The sequence below is a fragment of the Pelobates fuscus genome, chromosome 12 (genome assembly GCF_036172605.1).
Source record: "Pelobates fuscus isolate aPelFus1 chromosome 12, aPelFus1.pri, whole genome shotgun sequence".
In the NCBI taxonomy this organism is placed as follows: domain Eukaryota; kingdom Metazoa; phylum Chordata; class Amphibia; order Anura; family Pelobatidae; genus Pelobates; species Pelobates fuscus.
Genome location: NC_086328.1, coordinates 5,499,105 through 5,515,084, shown reverse-complemented (window position 1 = coordinate 5,515,084; position 15,980 = coordinate 5,499,105). Strand labels below are relative to the sequence as shown.

Sequence of the window (15,980 nt, the reverse complement as noted above, 5' to 3'; positions counted from 1 at the left end):
GGAATGTAGCACTGCCTCTAATCTTCAGGAAAAAGAAATTTACGGTAAGTAAAATTTATGTTTTTCCCTTCAGATTAGAGGCAGTGCTTATACCACAGGGATATAATAAAGCAGATCCTGAGGGCGGGTTCATTTCACTACAGCTTGAAGCACCTTGCGCCCAAAAGCAGCATCCTCCGAGGCCAGTATGTCCAACTTGTAGTGTCTTGAGAAAGTATGGAGAGAGGACCAAGTAGCAGCCGAACAAATCTGAGAGGGAGATGCAGCTGCTCGGAGAGCCCAAGACGTCGAAACCGCTCTAGTAGAGTGGGCCTTTATAGGGCCTGGATGTTCCATGCCATTCTTGGAATAAGCCAACAGAATACAATCCTTCAGCCATCTAGCCAGAGAACTCTTCGAAACCTTCATGCCTTTCCTAGAGCCTCTGAATAGGACAAAAAGACTATTATCCTTCCTGAAGGATTCCGTAGATTTTAGGTATTGTAAAAGACATCTCTTTACGTCTAGGCAGTGAAATTTGCTTTCCAAGGCATTAGATGGATTCTGACAAAAAGTCGGTAAGACCACTTCCTGGTTGACGTTCGAAACCGAAAAAACTTTAGGTATAAAAGAAGGATCGAGCTTTAGAACCACCTTGTCCTGATGGAAAACTAAAAAAGGAAAATTCGCCCGAAGAGCTTGAATCTCACAAATTCTTTTAGCTGATGTAATAGCCACCAAAAAGACAGTTTTTAACGAAATAATCTTCAGGGAAGCTTCCTCCAATGGTTCAAAGGGCGGCTCACAAAGCGCTGAAAGAACCAAGTTAAGATCCCAGGGAGGATAGGTTTCCCTAACATAGGGCACCAAACGAGTTAGAGCTCTGAAGAACCTCGAAATCAGAATATTAGAGGCCAAGCATCTGAGGGAGAAGAAACTGATAGCAGAAACCTGCAATTTCAATGAAGCAGGTTTAAGACCTTTAGCAAATCCCATCTGAAGGAAACTTAGAATCTTCTGGATGGATGCGGAAACAGGGTTGACTTTAAATCTACAACACCACTGACAGAATATCTTCCAAATTCTAGCGTAGATCTTTGAAGTAGATTCCTTGTTAGTTGCCAACAGGATCTTTATCACTTCAGTATCCAGACCGTTGCTCTCTAGAATCTGGCGTTCAGAAACCAGGCCGTCAAATGGAATCTTCGAAGGGTCGGCAGAGGCACCATGGCGTCCTCTAGTATTTCTCTTGAAAGTGGGAGCTTCCAAAATGTGGCCCCTGGAAAATTCAGGAGAACCGAGAACCAACTTCTTCTTGGCCACCATGGAAGGATAAGGATAATACGTACACTTTCCAGTCTTACTTTTTGAAGTATTCTGGGAATAAGCACTACTGGCGGAAAGGCATAAGCCAGGTTGAACTTCCATGGAACTGACAGGGCATCTATGATATCCGGCCTGTCTGTTGGATTTAGGGATGCAAAACGTCCTGTCTTCCTGTTCATTCTGGAAGCCATCAGATCTATCTCCGGAACACCGAAGCGGTCTGTGATGAACTTGAAAGTTCTGCATGACAGGGACCAATCTGCTTGTTTCAAATGATGCCTGCTCAGGGCATCTGCCACCACATTGAATTTCCCTGAAATGTGAACTGCTGAAATTGACATCAGGTGCACTTCTGACCACAGCATGATCATTGAACAAAGGCTTTCTAACTTTGTTGATCTCGTACCTCCCTGTCTGTTCAAATATGCCACTGTCGTTCGATTGTCTGAGCGGATTTGAATATGTCGATCTTTGATAAGCATCTGAAATGCCAAGAGTGCCATCCACACGGCCTTTAATTCCCTGAAGTTCGAGGAATTTTTCATATCCTTCTCTTGCCAGGACCCCTGCTTCTTGATGTCTCCCAGATGGGCCCCCCAGCCCAGGGCAGAGGCGTCTGTCGTAATTATAGTGAAGGACTTCATCCGGAATGACAGACCCTCGTGCAGGAATCGAGAAGATGTCCACCACTGCAGACTTCTCAAAGTTAGCTTGTTGAACCTCATAAGCCCATCCAGGCCGAGTTCCTGTCGATTCCAGACTTGCAGAATGTTTCTTTGTAGAGGTCTCATTCTGGATTTTGCCCAACCGACTGCCGGGATTGAGGCTGTAAACAGACCCAGTAAGCCCATGGCTTCTCTGATTGAAAACACAATTTTTCTTCTGAGATTCCGAATTAATCGCTTGATTTTTAGTTTCTTCTCTTCTGGCAGGAATATCTTCATTGCGATAGAATCCAAAATCAGACCCAGGAACTGGATCCTTTGAACTGGCACTAGTTCCGATTTGTTGAAATTTATTAGCCAGCCATGCTTTTCTAGCGATTCTATCGCTGTCCCCAGGTCTAGCTGTAGTTGACCTTGGGACTCTGCAATCAACAGCCAGTCGTCCAAATACGGAATGACAGAGATGCCCATACCTCTTAGAAAAGCTGAAACGACTACTAGCAGCTTTGTGAATACCCTGGGTGCTGATGACAGGCCGAAAGGTAATGCTCTGAACTGGTAATGTTTGATTACTGATCGGCAGCACACAGCGAACCTTAGAAGACTTTTGCTGGATTCTGCTATGGGCACATGAAGATAGGCATCTTTTAAATCCAGGGACGCAAACCAACTTTTTGGATGAATAAGCAGAGTAGCGGACTTTATTGTTTCCATGAGGAACTTCTTTTTGATAATCCACCTGTTTACGGCTTTTAGATCTAAAATGGGTCTGAACGAACCATCTGGCTTTGGAACCAAGAAAAGTCTTGAATAGGTGCCCCGAAAACTTTCCTTGAGAGGAACTTCTTCCACCACTCTTTTCAGTAATAGAGTCGATACTTCTCGCATCAGAGAGCGTTCCATCTCTAGAGAATGAACCTCGGAACATAGAAACATTTCCATTGGGGCTTGTGATAATTCTAGAGCGTATCCGTGTTTTATCACTGTGAGAACCCAGCGATCTGATGTTGTTCCTTTCCAGTGCTCTAGGAAGTGACTCAGCCTTCCACCCACAGGCCTGGCGTCATAACTTTTTATTTCTTCTGTCAGAAAATCTTTCCTTCTTCCTATAATCAAAGGCTTTTTTATGCTGACCCCTGAAATAGTTTCTACGAAAGGAACTTCTAAATGAGGGAAGCGACTCCGCTTTACGTCTTCTAAACTGCTTCTTAAATGATTCTGGTAAAGCTTTCCTTCCTTCCTTCATCTGTTTTAACAATTCATCCAGTTTTGAACCAAAAAGTCTTCCTGGTTCAAAGGATAGGTCACACAGTGAATTCTTAGATGCTGTATCTGCTGACCAATTTTTGAGCCAAAGCGCTCTTCTGGCGACTGTTGAAGTACCTATACTCTTGGCCGAAATTTTTAGGCTTTCTGCAGACGCATCTACCAAAAAATCAGATGCCATCCTGATATTCTTTAATAGCTTTACCGGGTCTTCCTTAGTTTCTCCCGTATAAACTTTTTCTAGTTCTTCCAACCAAAGTCTTTGGGCCTTGGCAACAGATGACCCCGTAATCAAAGCTTTAGCTTGGGCTGCAGAAGATATGAACAACTTTTTTAAGGAGGAGTCAATGCGTTTGTCCATGACATCCTTGAGCCCGCTTGTGTCTCCAATCGGTAAAGTAGTTTTCTTAGAGATTTGAGCAATAGGAACGTCCACTACAGGGACCGTATCCAGCTTACAGTCTTGCTCCGATGCTAAGGAAAAAAGAGTTTTAAAATGTCTAGACAGAAACGGCTTGTGACTAGGGAATTTCCACTACTTTTAAAATCAATTCCTTAATCTGTGGGAGAAAAGGAAACACTTTGGACTTTTTCCCTGTTTCCTCAATTCCAAAAATGCACTGCACTTCTTTCTGAAGAATCACCACCTGAAATTTCCTCATACTCAGAACCACTAGTTACTGAACTAGTATCAGAAGCTTCCCAAGATCTCAGTCTTTTCTTAGCATGTTTTACAACTTGCGAATCTTGGGCAACCGAGGCCTGGACTGACTGTAATGCAGCCGACTGCATATCCACAAATGTTTGCTGCATACTATGTTGCAACCAGCTGAGGAAAGTAGACATTTCTGTTCTTTTTGCTTCCTCTGAAGCTTCTTTAGAACACACTGAGCAAAGTTTCTTTTTATAACCATCTGGCATAGGTTGGCTACACACAGAGCAGATTAAATGCTTGGCTTTAGATGAACATTTCCCCTTTTCAGCAACTTTATCCAAATTTTCCGGATTAGACATACTGAAAAGAGAAAACAAAAAAAGGGAAAACAATCAAATTTTTCTCCTTATCGATTCAGGCTAGGACCCATTTAATTAAAAACTTAATCAGTCTTACCTTAAATGGCCTGAGAGTGTGTTGGAGGGCAGGTGAGATAACACTCTTTACAACCGATCTGAGAGCTCCTGGCAAACAGAGGTTGCTGCTGGTAAATGCTCATATAAGTCCTGAAACCAAAGAGAACGCCCAGTTCAAATTTGGCGCCTGAATCAAGGTTCGCATTGCGCATGCGCATAGCGCTCCGCGACTCCCTAGTGGAACGCAACGCAACCTGTGTGTGCGTTCCACCGCAGGACTTCCCAGCCGACGCACGCCTGCGTCCTTCGTCAGACCGGCACCTGGCACGGCATTAGACGGCAACATAAAACTTGAGGGACCACGCCGTCCGGCGTGTTAAAGGCTACTTACCCGGACATGAAGGAAGCAGTGCCCCCAGAGCCTCAGCCCTTCTCACCTGCTTCCTGGAGAACCTCCTGTCTAACCTCCCCTGCCGGAGGCAGGCAAAGAACTGGGTATGATCAGGAGGAGCTGCTACTTATGGGAAAGGAGGTAATTAGGGGAGGGTTTAAATGTTTGGAGATTTGCCTGCCTGTTTTTTCCCTCCAGATTGGATATCCCTGTGGTATAAGCACTGCCTCTAATCTGAAGGGAAAAAAACATTTACGCCATTCCTGGCCTCCAGTAAATACACTAAACAGGCAGCATCTCAAATACAGTGATTTTTAGGACAGAAATATCCGATTGAAACATTTTGTGCAGTTTTTTGTTTTTTTTTAATGCTGCTCCAAGATTCCAGCTGTCAGCTCACATACCCATAATTTAGTGAACCCCTATTGGGAACGGTAATGATGTCACATATCTCTCAGCACATTGTTACTTATAAATAATCAGCAGACAGAACATCAATTCAAAGAAATAGAATATATTTACACAACTGAACACTCATCCCCAGTAATGCATATAGCAGGTACCGGCGTGGGGTAAATAGGACTGGTGGGCGTGCAGACAACCGCACGCACCTTACATACTCCCAGTGGGATTACAGAAGAGCACGGCTGGGAAATGGTCATGTTACAGAATGTCAATTAAAATGATTCAGTTTTCCTTGGAGGTTGGGGGCGAGGGAGATTCTGTCATTTTGAAAGGGGAGGGTAGGCAGCCAAGTCAGGGTTGGTGACTGATGGCAAAAAGTACGTAAACCTCAGAGACAGAAGCATATTAAAGGTGATTGGATGCGCCCAGGCTGCGCTGTGCCGCTGAGCTAGGGTAAAAGTCCTGGATGTAGGTTCTCCAGCGCCACCAGATTCCTGCTTTGTTGCCAGCAGGGGGGGCACTTTTAGAATTAAGCAAGCAAACACGGTGTCCAAAAAGGCATGCCCCCAATTCATGTTGCACACGGCTCCTCATCCGTCTTGTCCAAAGTCCTCTGAAAATTTCTTCACTTTTAGCAGATCGTCGGAATTCACGGTCGGGCGTGTGGTGGCCAGTGAACGAAGCATGTCAGACTACAAGGGAATAAAAACAAGCGTCAAGGGCGGGGACTTGGGTTAAAAAAAAAAAAAAGGAAATCTGATTGGTCAGGGTAATAGTCTATATTCACCATGCAGACAACTGGCTCCAGTAGTTTGTCACTGGGCACTTCCATCCATGTCATCTCTATAGCCCCAGGATCTCCAGGAGAGCAGGGTGTTAAAAGGTCATCTACGGTGACCCCGGGATTAGTGCGTGATGGACCCCGAATCTACAATGTAAAAGAGAACTCTTATAACACATGCTCTGTCAGAGATTACTGCTCTCAAATGTTGGCAAATTACCTTCTTGAAGTGTGTGGCGGATTGCACTTTACGAACAGGCTGCATTAGGGCATCTCTCACAATGATACTGATATCTGCGCCAGAATAACCGTCTGTCTTCCTGGCAAGCTCACGCACATCTACTTCACTCAAACTGTGTGGAGTATTTCCCAGGTGGAGTCGGAACATTTGTGCTCGGGCAGCTTCCTCAGGTAGTGGGATATATATTCGCTTCTCAAACCTAAAAACAATCAAACAGAACTGTAGACCCTGGGAGCTGGAAGGACCCCATACTCCTTTCACCCTCCTTCTTTCTTTCCCCCGCCCCCCCTTTCCCTCTTCTCTCGCTTCTACCCTCCTCGCAACCTTACAAAACTTATCCATATTAACATGAACCCCAATAAATGCTCAGATACTACAGTAATACAACAAACTACTTACACCCCGGAAACTAAGCATGACCTAGACAGGAGGATGAATTGACTGGGTCTCCGGACCTTAAATTGCAATAAAACTTAATCGCTCCCTACCTGCTCCCGTAGGTATACTGCAGCCCACAAGATCTATTCTGTTTGGGAACATACAGTTGCAAGAAAAAGTATGTGAACCCTTTGGAATGATATGGATTTCTGCACAAATTGGTCATAAAATGTGATCTGATCATCATCTAAGTCACAACAATAGACAATCGCAGTCTGCTTAAACTAATAACACACAAAGAATGAAATGTTGCCATGTTTTTATTGAACACACCATGTAAACATTCACAGTGCAGGTGAAAAAAGTATGTGAACCCTTGGATTTAATAACTGGTTGAACCTCCTTTGGCAGCAATAACTTCAACCAAACGTTTTTCTGTAGTTGCAGATCAGACGTGCACAACGATCAGGAGTAATTCTTGACCATTCCTCTTTACAGAACTGTTTCAGTTCAGCAATATTCTTGGGATGTCTGGTGTGAATCGCTTTCTTGAGGTCATGCCACAGCATCTCAATCGGGTTGAGGTCAGGACTCTGACTGAGCCACTTCAGAAGGCGTATTTTCTTCTGTTCAAACCATTCTGTTGTTGATTTACTTCTATGATTTGGGTCATTGTCCTGTTGCAACACCCATCTTATGTTGAGCTTTAGCTGGTAGACAGATGGCCTTAAGTTCTCCTGCAAAATGTCTTGATAAACTTGGGAATTCATTTTTCCTTCGATGATAGCAATCCGTCCAGGCCCTGACGCAGCAAAGCAGCCCCAAACCATGATGCCCCCACCACCATACTTCACAGTTGGGATGAGGTTTTGATGTTGGTGTGCTGTGCCTCTTTTTCGCCACACATAGTGCTGTGTGTTTCTTCCAAACAACTCAACTTTGGTTTCATCTGTCCACAGAATATTTTGCCAGTACTGCTGTGGAACATCCAGGTGCTCTTGTGCAAACTGTAAACGTGCAGCAATGTTTTGTTTGGACAGCAGTGACTTCCTCTGTGGTATCCTCCCATGAAATCCATTCTTGTTTAGTGTTTTACGTATTGTAGATTCGCTAACAGGGATGTTAGCATTTGCCAGTGACTTTTGTAAGTCTTTAACTGACACTCTAGGATTCTTCTTCACCTCATTGAGCAGTCTGCGCTGTGCTCTTGCAGTCATCTTTACAGGACGGCCACTCCTAGGGAGAGTAGCAGCAGTGCTGAACTTTCTCCATTTATAGACCATTTGTCTTACCGTGGACTGATGAACAGCAAGGCTTTTGGAGATACTTTTATAACCCTTTCCAGCTTTATGCAAGTCAACAATTCTTAATCGTAGGTCTTCTGAGAGCTCTTTTGTGCGAGGCATCATTCACATCAGGCAATGCTTCTTGTGAAAAGCAAACCCAGAACTGGTGTGTGTTATTTATAGGGCAGGGCAGTTGTAACCAACACCTCCAATCTCATCTCATTGATTGGACTCCAGTTGGCTGACATCTCACTCCAATTAGCTCTTGGAGATGTCATTAGTCTAGGGGTTCACATACTTTTTCCACCTGCACTGTGAATGTTTACATGGTGTGTTCAATAAAAACATGGCAACATTTCATTCTTTGCGTGTTATTAGTTTAAGCAGACTGTGATTGTCTATTGTTGTGACTTAGATGATGATCAGATCACATTTTATGACCAATTTGTGCAGAAATCCACATCATTCCAAAGGGTTCACATACTTTTTCTTGCAACTGTATAATTGCTGACTGAGTAAGATGCATAACACGAACCTGTACAACGTAAGCCTGAATCTCTGTGTGAAACTGTGTGCTCAAAGGAGATCATTGCAACCTAAATGTAATGTGTAAAGTGCTCTGTTATCACTATGATGAAAATAAAAATAGACCTGTAGAATGTAAAGGTGAGGCTTGTGAGTCATCTACTAAATAAACAGAGAATTCTGCAGGATCTATTCCAACACTAGCAAAATATTACGGTGGACATGAAGAACTACAAGGAAATGATTGTAAATTGTGATCAACTGTGCTCACCTTCTCCGAATAGCGGAATCCAGAACCCAGGGTATGTTAGTGGCTCCGAGGACCAAAATTCCATCATTATTATTCCCAACACCTACACATCAGGAAACATTGCATAGATTTGTCACAGATTTAAATCAGGAGGAAAAAAGATTTAAATATATATATATATGCGCTAACTTAAAGCTCTGTAAACCAATGTTTGAAAAAGAATAAACCCGCCCTCAAAGCAATATCTATACTGATCAGCCAAACCATTAAAACCACCTCTCTAATATCATGTAGGTCCCCCTCATGCTGCCAAAACAGCTCTGACGGACTCCACAGGACCTCTGAACGTGTCCTGTAGTATCTGGCACCAAGAAATTAGCTGCAGATCCTTTAAGTCCTGCAGGTTGTGTTGTGGGGCTTCCATGGATCGGATTTGTTATTCCAGCACATCACACCGATGTTCAATCGGATTAACACTGGGCCCAATATGCAGCAAACTGCGATGCACTGTGTATTGATACCTTTCTATCATGGCCAGTAGCTCTTCTGTGTGAACGGATTAGACAGGCTAGCCTTCGTTCATCAATGAGCCTTGGGCACCCATATCCCTGATGCCAATTCACTAGTTGCACTTCCTTGCTCCACTTTGGTAGGTTCTAACAATGCACACCAGGAACATCCCACAAGACTTGCCGTTTTTGAGCTGTTCTGACCCAGTCCTCTAGCCATCACTATTTGGCAAAGTCGGATCTTTTTACTTGCCCATTTTTTCTGTTTTCAACACATGACTCAAGATCTGGCTGTTCACTTGCTGCCTAATATATCCCACCCATTGACAGGTGTCATTGTAACGATATAATAAATAATATTCACTTCGCCTGTCAGTGGTTTTAATGTTGTGGCTGATCACCGTATAAGACTAGGTGAATTGTGTCAATGGACAAAGATGGACATATCTTCAGCGCAGTGAATTTCTATAAACAAAATGCTGGTCTAACTCAAGAATCGCTCTTTATTTGTTTAACTACATTGGAATGAGAAGTAGTCTTTAGTCCCAAACTAAAGTATTTTTACAATCTTTTCCTATAGGGAAAACACTTTTTAGTTAAATTGCTTCCATGATAAGAAGGGAGTAATATTAACAGTGAAGGGAAAAAAGTAATCCTTTCATTTGAAAAACAAGCGTTTTGGTGTCAAATAGGAAAACATGTAAGACTTCATTAAATGTACGAAGTATAACGACCAACGAGCTGCTGGAGTCTGGTGTAAGTGCCGCTTCCCTTCACTTCTCTAACGAACACTAATATGAACTGTTGGATGGCTGCTTACATAGTGTCTATTTTATCATGAAAGACAATTATCTCACAGAAAAAGCGACCTCAATGTAAGGCTACGCTAACAAGCCAGGATTACAGGTTATGTGCAAATGAAAATAAGTCTGTTAAATGAAATCTCTAAGCTTTGTAAAATTACAACTCATCACAGCTATAATGCTTCTGTGAAGATGATTTAGCGAACGAGAGCTGACGAAAGGGTATTTGTGTAATATAGCAGGCTTAACGTTTGGACTCATAAGCTACTATGGCTTGCAGTGGCAAGTACTTAAGATACAAATAATGTTTATTTAAGACAGAAATGGTCCTTCCCAAGACAATCTGCTCAATGTGAATACTATGCAATGTACACAATGGTTCGATCCTACTTTTTACCTTTAAAACTTTTAGCATCTTTGTAGTTATGGGGAAGGGGTAGGGTGAATAAATGTATAAAGGAGTTACCCTGCATTTGCACCAAGAACTCTGTTTTTATCCTGCGGGCAGCTTCACTCTCATTCTCATTTCGAGAGCCACACAGCGAGTCAACTTCATCAATGAATATAATGGATGGTTTGTGTTGTCTTGCCAACTCAAAAAGGTTCTTCACTAGCCTGGAAAGTAGTAAACAGACAAGATATGAAATAATCATGTACTAAATACCACCCCTTTAACTTTCCTTTATACATTAGACCCACTAAAACTCACTTCTCACTCTCTCCCAACCATTTAGACATCAGATCAGAAGAGGACACAGAGAAGAAGGTCGAGTTATTCGCTTCTGTTGCTACAGCTTTGGCCAAGTAGGATTTCCCTGTTCCAGGAGGTCCAAAGAGCAGGATACCCCGCCACGGGGTTCGTTTACCTTTTCAAGTGAACAGACACAACACAAGGTTAATGCACGATGAGAGGGAAAAGTGGGAGCTGGTTAATGGAAGAAACACCGAACGTCAAAGGAAGTTATATTATGTTTCACTAAAAGCTGGAGGTTAAGTATTTTGGAACTCTTTATCCATAGTTATCAATGGTGAAAAATACACAGATTTATAAAATATAAATACATATATCGGTAGTTTAGCTGGAATGTTCCTGGATCCCCTACTGATCCTGACCTGTGAAGAGATGGGGAAACTTGATGGGTAAGATCACGGCCTCTTTTAGCGCTTCCTTTGCTCCTTCTAAACCGGCCACGTCGTTCCATCGAACGTTTGGCTTTTCCATAACAATGGCACCTGGGGTAATGATAGAACATTGATAGTGAGATGAATACAAGATCACGTTATAAGTTCTGCACTTTGGCATTTATCACATTCTGCATCACAACATTTTGTCTTCTCTATCTTTTCTCAGTAAACCAACCACCAATACTTTTGCCCTCACTTGGCTTCTCCTATTCTGTCACACGTACCCATCAACTGTTCCTGCAGCTTCTTTGTCTCCGGATTGTCCCCCTCACTGTCACTGTCACTTCTGTGAAAGCAAAAATAACCAAGATGAAACCCTCGTCCCAATACCTATGCCAACACACAGGCAGCACTGCTGTGAGAAGAACATCAATCTCTCAATGTAGAGCTTCAAAATGGAAGAGACGATCCATGTACATTCCAGGGACATCTCACCCTTTCTCATTCTGTGATTCCTTCACCGGTTTCCTGCTTTGCTTGTCCTTTGTCTTCAGATAGTCCTTCAGTTTTTCCGCCCTGTCCAGATATTGCATGCACTTGGCTCGAATGCTCTCTTTCGCCTTGTCACTGTGAGCCTCATCTGCCAGCACAATACAAGAGATTGGGTAATTACAGTAGATAACAGCCTCTCTGTATTTGTAACTGTGTCGAGCTATGTATGAACTAACATCCTGGTGAGAGAGGTAGCTACAGGCAACTAAAGCATAATGCTGGACATCCCTCATAAACCTTCAGCTCCCAACGCACTCACATTTAATGGCGTGAAGAAAGTACTCCACTGCATGCTGGTACAATCGCAGCGCCTCTTCATAGTTCTTATTCTTGTCCTCTTCTGTGGCTTTAGTCACCAGATCAATGGCTTTCTGTAAAAAGATTCAATCCACGTTATATCATGGCACGTTACAGGGTAAGGGGGCAGAATGGTGAGGACATAGATCTACACTTTTATTTCTATGTATGGAGCCCTAGCCACACCGTCTCTGGCTGTAACTCATACAACCTCCATGAAAAAAATTGTTTCATTGTCAATCAGATCTTACAGCACAGTGTTGACTTTAGAAGTTTTTATCTCCTGCTCTATGAATTGAACTTTAATCACACACAGGAGGCCCCTGCAGAGCAAGAGATAGGAAATTCTAAATGAAACAGACTGTGCAATAAAGGAAGTTTAAACATTAGATTTGTCTCTACAAGAAATGTGTAGGGAGACTAGGAAGGTCACATGCAGCGAGGTGTGGCTATGGCTACATAAGCAAGTGATTTAACTGCTAAAAATTGAGCAAGGAGACTGCAGGGGCATGTTCTGCACACCAAAAATGCTTCATTAAGCTAAAGTTATGTAGGTGCTTAGAGTGTGTTTTGGGTGATTATCCTGGAAAAGAACTGATTAACAAGCCACAATGCAGCCTCTGAATTTGCCATGATAGCCACGGAGAGAAAGTCTGTGTTAGGCACGGGAGAGTTAACCAACAAAGCAAGCCCAGACCATGACGTTGCCTTATATAGTGGGAACGAGCATGCAAAAGTGAGCCTTAGAAACATTTGGTTGTTAGATCAAAATAGTTAATATTTTGGGTTAACAGCTCACTAAAAATGATGAATGCTCCTCAAAGGCCCACTTCTTGCATCCTTTAGCCCAATCAAATGTTTTCCTCCTGTTCTACGCTTAGGGATTCATATAATTGCTTGTTTTGCAGACTCAGGGCTCAGATTGGCCACCATCAATTGTCTGACCCCTTGCAGTTCTCAGCAAACGAGGGGTCTAAAGACTTATGGCTTAGGCCACATCAGGTACAAACACTTACATAGTTGAGATATGGCGTAATAATCTTCATTTCTTTTTACTTGCTTTATCACATATATCACAAAGTTTCATGTGGGCAGAGTAAGTCACTTGTTCTATGAGGTGTGGCCAAGATAGGACATTTTAGTAACTTTATAAACTGATAGCAAAATTCATGTGATTGAAATAATATGAAAAATCATTGCTGGAAATTCAAAGTGAATTTAAAGTTTAGCCCAAAACAGTTACATTTGAGACATTCTCCAAATCAATTCTGTTTTTAGAATGGCCATTTTGGCCTTACAGGGAGACTATAGTCACCAAAACAACTTTATTTTAATGAAGCAGTTTTGGTGTATAGAACATGCCCCTGCAGCCTCACTGCTCAATTCTCTGCCATTTAGGAATGAAATAACTTTGTTAATGTAGCCCTGGTCACACCTCCCTGCATGTAACCTACACAGCCTTTCTGAACACACTGTGTTCTATCAAAATCCCCTACCCCCCTCACTTCCGGGGAGGGGAATCAGCTGGATCCTGTGCTGCACATGCATGCTAGCAATCCTGCTACTCCTCCACAGCAAGGTCCTGGAAGGTAAGTAAAACTAGTTTTACACTTTCATTATAGTTAGTGCATTCACTAAGCTTAGGACATGGGACATTTAGGGTTAAATGTTAGGGTTCAAATTAGGGTTAGGATTAGGGACTTGTTCACATTTAGTGATATTTCACATTAGGGAAATATCACTAAATTGTGCTTTCTCACACTTTATTTTTACCCTTACCCCAAGGGTTAGGGTAAGAATAGAGAGTGAAATAGGTTAGAAGCACTTACCTAACCCTAATTTGAACTCTCACTTAACCCTAAATGTGCCGTGTGCCTAAGCTTAGTGAATGCACTAACTATAATGAAAGTGTACAACTAGTTTTACTTACCTTCCAGGACCTTGCTGTGGAGGAGTAGCAGGATTGCCAGCACGCATGTGCAGCACAGGATCCAGCTGATTCCCCTCCCCGGAAGTGACGAGGGTAGGGGATTTTCACAAGGTAGGGGAATTTGATAGAACACCTGCAGAGCAGGGCTGCTTAACAGGTACATCCCCAGATGTTGTAGAACTACAACTCCCATGATTCGTTGTCATTCTAAATGCATGCAAAGCATCATGGGAGTTGTAGTTCCACAAAATCTGGGGATCTACCTGTTGGGCAGCCCTGCTGTAGAGAGTGATCTAAAGTTGAAACTTCCTCTGCACAGTTTGTTCAATGTCGAATTTCGTATCTCCTGCTCTGTTAATAGCTTGCAGCAGCTTTGTGTCTGTAATTAATTAAAGCTCAAGTTACAGAGAAGAAAAAAACTTCTAAAGAAAGTTAAATGGACGCTACAGTCACCAGAGCCACCACAGCTTAATATAGTGGTTCTGGTGTTTATAGCATGTTCGTGCAGGCCGAGCAATGAATACGCTGCATTTTCAGAGAATGTTTACATTGCTGTCTAGTAACATCTCTAGTGATAGTCACTCAGACAGGCACCAGAAGTGTCTCCACGCTCTGCATTAAGGTACTGAACTCTCCCCACTGAGATGCACTTATTCACTCAGAGCAACACGCGGAATAGCCTCCCAATGCTTTTCTAGAGATTGGCAAGATTGATCATGGAGACGGAGCCATCTGTGGCGAGACCAGTGCGGTGACTAAGAAAAGGTAAGTAAAATACATTTTATCTCCATTCTGAGGGGGATTTGGGACCTAAACAGGTTCTCCAGCACTAAAGTGTTACTTTCAGATCAGACTGAAAATGAAACCATTTTTTTCATGCAGACTGGGTGATTCAGAGCCAGGGTAAGTGTGGCTGAGGCTGCATAGACAGAAACAAAGGAGAATTGAGCAGTCAGACTGATCTATAAACAAGAACTGCTTCACTAAGCCAATACTGTTTTAGGGACTATAGCAGGCATAGGCAACCTTTGGCACTCCAGATGTTTTGGACTACAACTCCCATGATGCTTTGCTAGCATTAGGGGTGTAAGAACATTATGGGGTATGTAGGCTTCAGACTGATACTCCTGTGTCTTGGGAATCTAATTAACTAAGAAATTCTGATTTTATTATGCAATGGATTATTTCGCTTTTAGAAGAAGATGTTCAAATAAATAAATTACTGAGTGTTCTTGCAGTCTGACATATCATTAAATTATTGCTTTGAAGAAGGTGTAATTAAACATTTGGCTGGTAATATGCGCACACAATCCTGGGAGCCACTCAGACTATCTTAATAGCCACATTCATACAGTTCTAGATCAATGGTTTAAAAAGAAATATAAGGATTATGAATCCAACTCAGTGCTATAACGGCATGCCATTTACTCCTTCCAGAAACCAATCCTGAGAGCAGCCGCCCAGCTGAACAATGAGAGCCAGCCACCTTCAGGATACAACACATTGTATTTGGTACAAAGGTCTCTGTGTCAGGATTATGGTAACAATTTGTACATTACATGTAACAGGCGCACTAATGATCTACATGAAGCACAGTCTGGCGATTTACTGATCCTGGCTGAGGCTCTGTGTTAATAGATGTTTTCCCCTAAATCCAACCTCTGATTTAAATTAACAGATGGAGATGGAATTCTCACCGAAAGATTGTAGTTGATTAAACCAGTTACACAAGACTAGAAAATGCCAGGTGAAATCAAACTGTGAGTGTAATGATAAGAGATTCTGGGATACAATTATTATAATTGGGGGGCGCAGTCTATATATCTCTATGACAGGTATTCAAATAGAACTTTTACACTGGAAAACTGTTATAAAATGTTCTGAAAGTGTGTTCCTGTCCTGGATAGTTTGCAACTCTGATCTCGCCAGCAATAAAGATTAAATGCATCCCTTGTGACAGCCCTCGCAATTCACTGTTGTAATCACTGTCACAGACAAACATTACTCAGCAGCCACAGGTATTAGCTCACCTGGTCACGGGACATGTCCATTATCCTCTCCATGGATAATTACTTCCTTCTATACTTCTGGTTATTTATATAACAGCTACATACCACAACATAGTACTCAGAGGTATCACTCGCCTAGATCCACATTAATTAACCCTCAATCCTCCACTTCACATATATCGATATATTTA

General features: G+C 42.5%; 1 protein-coding gene across 2 annotated transcripts in view; it reads right to left on the bottom strand.

Moving 5' to 3' along the window:
- Positions 1-5,192: 5,192 nt before the first annotated feature.
- VPS4A (vacuolar protein sorting 4 homolog A) overlaps positions 5,193-15,980 on the bottom strand; it is a 13,905-nt gene continuing 3,117 nt past the window's right edge. For both annotated transcript variants that reach the window (XM_063438234.1, XM_063438235.1), the window contains exons 2-11: positions 11,813-11,924; positions 11,497-11,641; positions 11,286-11,347; positions 10,990-11,109; positions 10,586-10,742; positions 10,343-10,491; positions 8,586-8,667; positions 6,105-6,324; positions 5,891-6,031; positions 5,193-5,795 (exon numbers count right to left, since the gene is read on the bottom strand). In XM_063438234.1, the coding sequence (XP_063294304.1) occupies positions 5,694-5,795; positions 5,891-6,031; positions 6,105-6,324; positions 8,586-8,667; positions 10,343-10,491; positions 10,586-10,742; positions 10,990-11,109; positions 11,286-11,347; positions 11,497-11,641; positions 11,813-11,924 (1,290 nt within the window). In that variant the 3' untranslated portion in view covers positions 5,193-5,693. The remainder of the gene's footprint in view (positions 5,796-5,890; positions 6,032-6,104; positions 6,325-8,585; positions 8,668-10,342; positions 10,492-10,585; positions 10,743-10,989; positions 11,110-11,285; positions 11,348-11,496; positions 11,642-11,812; positions 11,925-15,980) is intronic.